Source organism: Salvelinus fontinalis, chromosome 14, assembly GCF_029448725.1.
Source record: "Salvelinus fontinalis isolate EN_2023a chromosome 14, ASM2944872v1, whole genome shotgun sequence".
In the NCBI taxonomy this organism is placed as follows: domain Eukaryota; kingdom Metazoa; phylum Chordata; class Actinopteri; order Salmoniformes; family Salmonidae; genus Salvelinus; species Salvelinus fontinalis.
The window spans coordinates 47,849,094-47,852,220 of NC_074678.1; the positions used below are offsets into that span (position 1 = coordinate 47,849,094).

The window sequence follows — 3,127 nt, forward strand, 5'->3', positions numbered from 1 at the left end:
AACAATTTATTTTATTTTATTTATAAACAATGATCCCAAGGGCAACGTCAGTTCATGAAGAGTTTTTAATAAGCAGGTATATCCTCATCACCACAACATGCTCTAAATGCTCCTAAATGATTTAGCAAAAAACTGCTTTCAGTTCATCAAATTACAGTGACCAGAGGTTTGCACTGTAACCATCATGGAAAAAGCAGTTGTATCCCAAAGTAACTTACGAACATTCATAGACAATGTATCAAGAGAATGGTTACAGACATGCCAGTGCAATTACCATATGGCTATTACACATCAAATAGACCTACCTACATTTGAGAAATTCTTAATGTTATGTCAAATACGACATATATATTGATAATCTAGCAGCCAAAGAGCTTGTTTCACATTCAGCCATTGGAAAGGTATGATATTGTAGTTATGCCAATACAATATGATAACTCTGACCTGAACCTGGATTTATAAAAAGTCAGGATTAACATCCACCTTTACTTCCTATGATAAATTCCTTGTTTTATCAACCCACCCATTCTGATTGAATTTGTTTCTCTTCATCGGGTTACAGAGGCCGTAGGCTTGATCTGTGTCTGTCAGTCTCCAAACTCAAAGGTGAATAATTGGGGTCCCAGAGAGCAGAATTACACACAATAATATGGGCATGGGATAAGATAATAAAAAATAACAGAAAAACAGAGTTTTAAAGTGACAGATGTGATTCACCTCTTCCTACTTCATTTTCTCCAGGAAGGAGCGCACCTCCTCAGGGCTGTAACCTCTTGGCCCAATCTTTCCCTGGTAACAGACAGAAGACTAGTGATTGGACAGGAGCAACAAGTGGATTTATTGGTGAACTGTGAGTGACAGACTCCTCTCTTTGAGGCTCACAAAAGAAAGTGAGATTCAGGTGCCTAAAAGGTCTTATAGGCCTATACCTTTGTATGATATGGTTGTACCTATATTTGTTATTTATTCTTTATATATTTTTAATCCCAGGCCCTGTCCCCGCAGAAGGTCTTTTGCCCTTTGGTAGGCCGTCATTGTAAATAAGAATTTGTTGTTAACTGACTTGCCTAGTTAAATAAAGGTTAAATAAAAATACAATAAAATACCTGTGTAACAGAAGTTCAACAGCCTTCACTGTGTTCCAAATATCCTTTCCCATAATTCTGAAAAACTACTGAGTCAGGATGTGTCCATGTGAGCCAGAAAGCAAAGAATGCTTTGGTAGGATTCCAAAAACTCAAGACAAGAAGTGCACCTTGATTTCTCTTTACATTTGCACACCATCAGTTTTGTTATGCAGAAAAAAAATGACATTTGATCTATGTGTTGTCTTTTTACTACTTCCTTTTTTCTTAACTCTTCATTTTCTTAACTGTCCTTACCTTATAAACAACCTTTCCTGCCTGCAGCACATACAGCCTCTCTGGAATAGCACCATATTTACTAGCTGTGGTGTCTTTCATTTCATCCACTACAATGGGGCACAGGGGGTCCTCTTTGACCAGGAACTGTGCTGCAGCCAGACGGTCCTCCTGGTTTCGGTGTTTAGTAATGTCAAAGTTGTTGGCAAAGACCCAACCATCTGAAGCAGAGACAAAATCCCAGTGAGGATTGTAGTGGCTTGATATGTGTAGCCTAGGCTATATACCTTATAAAGTTTAATACAACCAATTATTTAAAAAAGGAACAATCAGTTAAATTCTTAAATTATCATTATAATAATTTCTCCAGGTTTATGGTCTAGTACTATTCATTTGACCAATAACATCGTTCCCAGGCTAATTGAGCAAAGGCGGAAGTGTCCGGATATTTGACCAATGACCACCTCCACATCATTCACCTGTTGAATGCGCCTCGGCAATGTAGACCACCAGGAAGTCTGCCACATCCCTGAAGTCCTTGACGAGTTGCTTGAACTCGCAAAGTTTATACATGAACGGGGGTCAGGTACAACTTCCAAAACTCAACACCAGTGGTCTGTTGTCTGACAGACAAAAAACAGAGAGAACATTATAGTAGCCTAGTATCTAGAAAGGAAATTGATAAAATAACTGGCATGATACTACTGACTATACTTACTGCACACGAGCAATCGTCTACTCACCTTTCAAATAGTTGTAGATACTGGTAATCTTGCCGTCCAATGTAATCACTGGTGAGTCGGGAGCATTGTTGCCCACAAAAGCTTCTTGACCGACATTAGTCCACATGTGCCCTAGGATGGTCTTGACAAAATTCCATGACATAAAAGTTGGTCCCCAATCTTCATACTTGAACTTCGGATTCTGGGTCATAGTTACCTTTTCGCCCATTTTTAAGATAAGTTTCTTGGTCAAGCTTCGTGAAATCAAATTCAGAAGCGTGAGAAAGACAAATTGCATGAACGCAAAGCAAAATAAACATGGCATTGACAGATAAATGAACAATTTCCATATTAATATCATCTTTTTCTTTGGTGCTCAGCGAAACAATAGCCTATGCGTGATTTCTAGCCTAATTTATGGCAGAGTGGAACGTTGTGCAAACAAACACTTCCTCCTCGACAGTCTTTGTGGGCTTTTGTCTAAACGTTACTTTTACCCCTGATATGTATGCTATTTGACAGAATTAAGTAGAATTTTGTAATACATTTTGGCCCAATTTTTTTTACACCATACTGCTTTAGCCCATCCAGGTATTTGAGATCCGTTTTGGATAATTTTTACGATTGAATTTACCGTAAACTACACCTTGTGAGCGCACTAAACAATTATATCTCTAGGACTAGGAATAAGAAGTGCGTATGTGTGTTGACCAGACACTGAATCATCCACTAGATGTCACTACTCAGCCGTACATCACTGATATTCATGTCTCCTATTGTCGTCAACCAGTAGCATTTTGGGTAGTTCCATTTGACATCAATAACTTTCCATTCTATTTGCCCATGGTAGAAGTTGTCTGAAAGTGATACCGATACCCCACCCTACCACGAGGCATCCATGTCTTTATCACTGGAAAAAATAAACGGTTGAGTTTTATATCATTCAAAAGCTTACAAACAAGGCTGTCAAATGGTCTAAAAACATGTAAACTCGTGTTTTTCCCCATCTATATGTTGCAGCTTAGACCCTTTTTACATAATCTG

At 38.4% G+C, this 3,127-nt stretch overlaps 1 protein-coding gene across 1 annotated transcript; it reads right to left on the bottom strand.

Annotated features, from left to right (window-relative positions):
* dio1 (iodothyronine deiodinase 1) lies at positions 1-2,568 on the bottom strand. The gene is made up of 4 exons (XM_055862146.1): positions 2,105-2,568; positions 1,841-1,984; positions 1,383-1,582; positions 1-789 (listed from the first exon to the last, which is right to left on the bottom strand). Exons 1-4 carry the CDS (start codon positions 2,442-2,444, stop codon positions 724-726), a joined length of 750 nt encoding a protein of 249 aa, XP_055718121.1. The 5' UTR covers positions 2,445-2,568; the 3' UTR covers positions 1-723.
* Between the last annotated feature and the right edge of the window lie 559 nt (positions 2,569-3,127).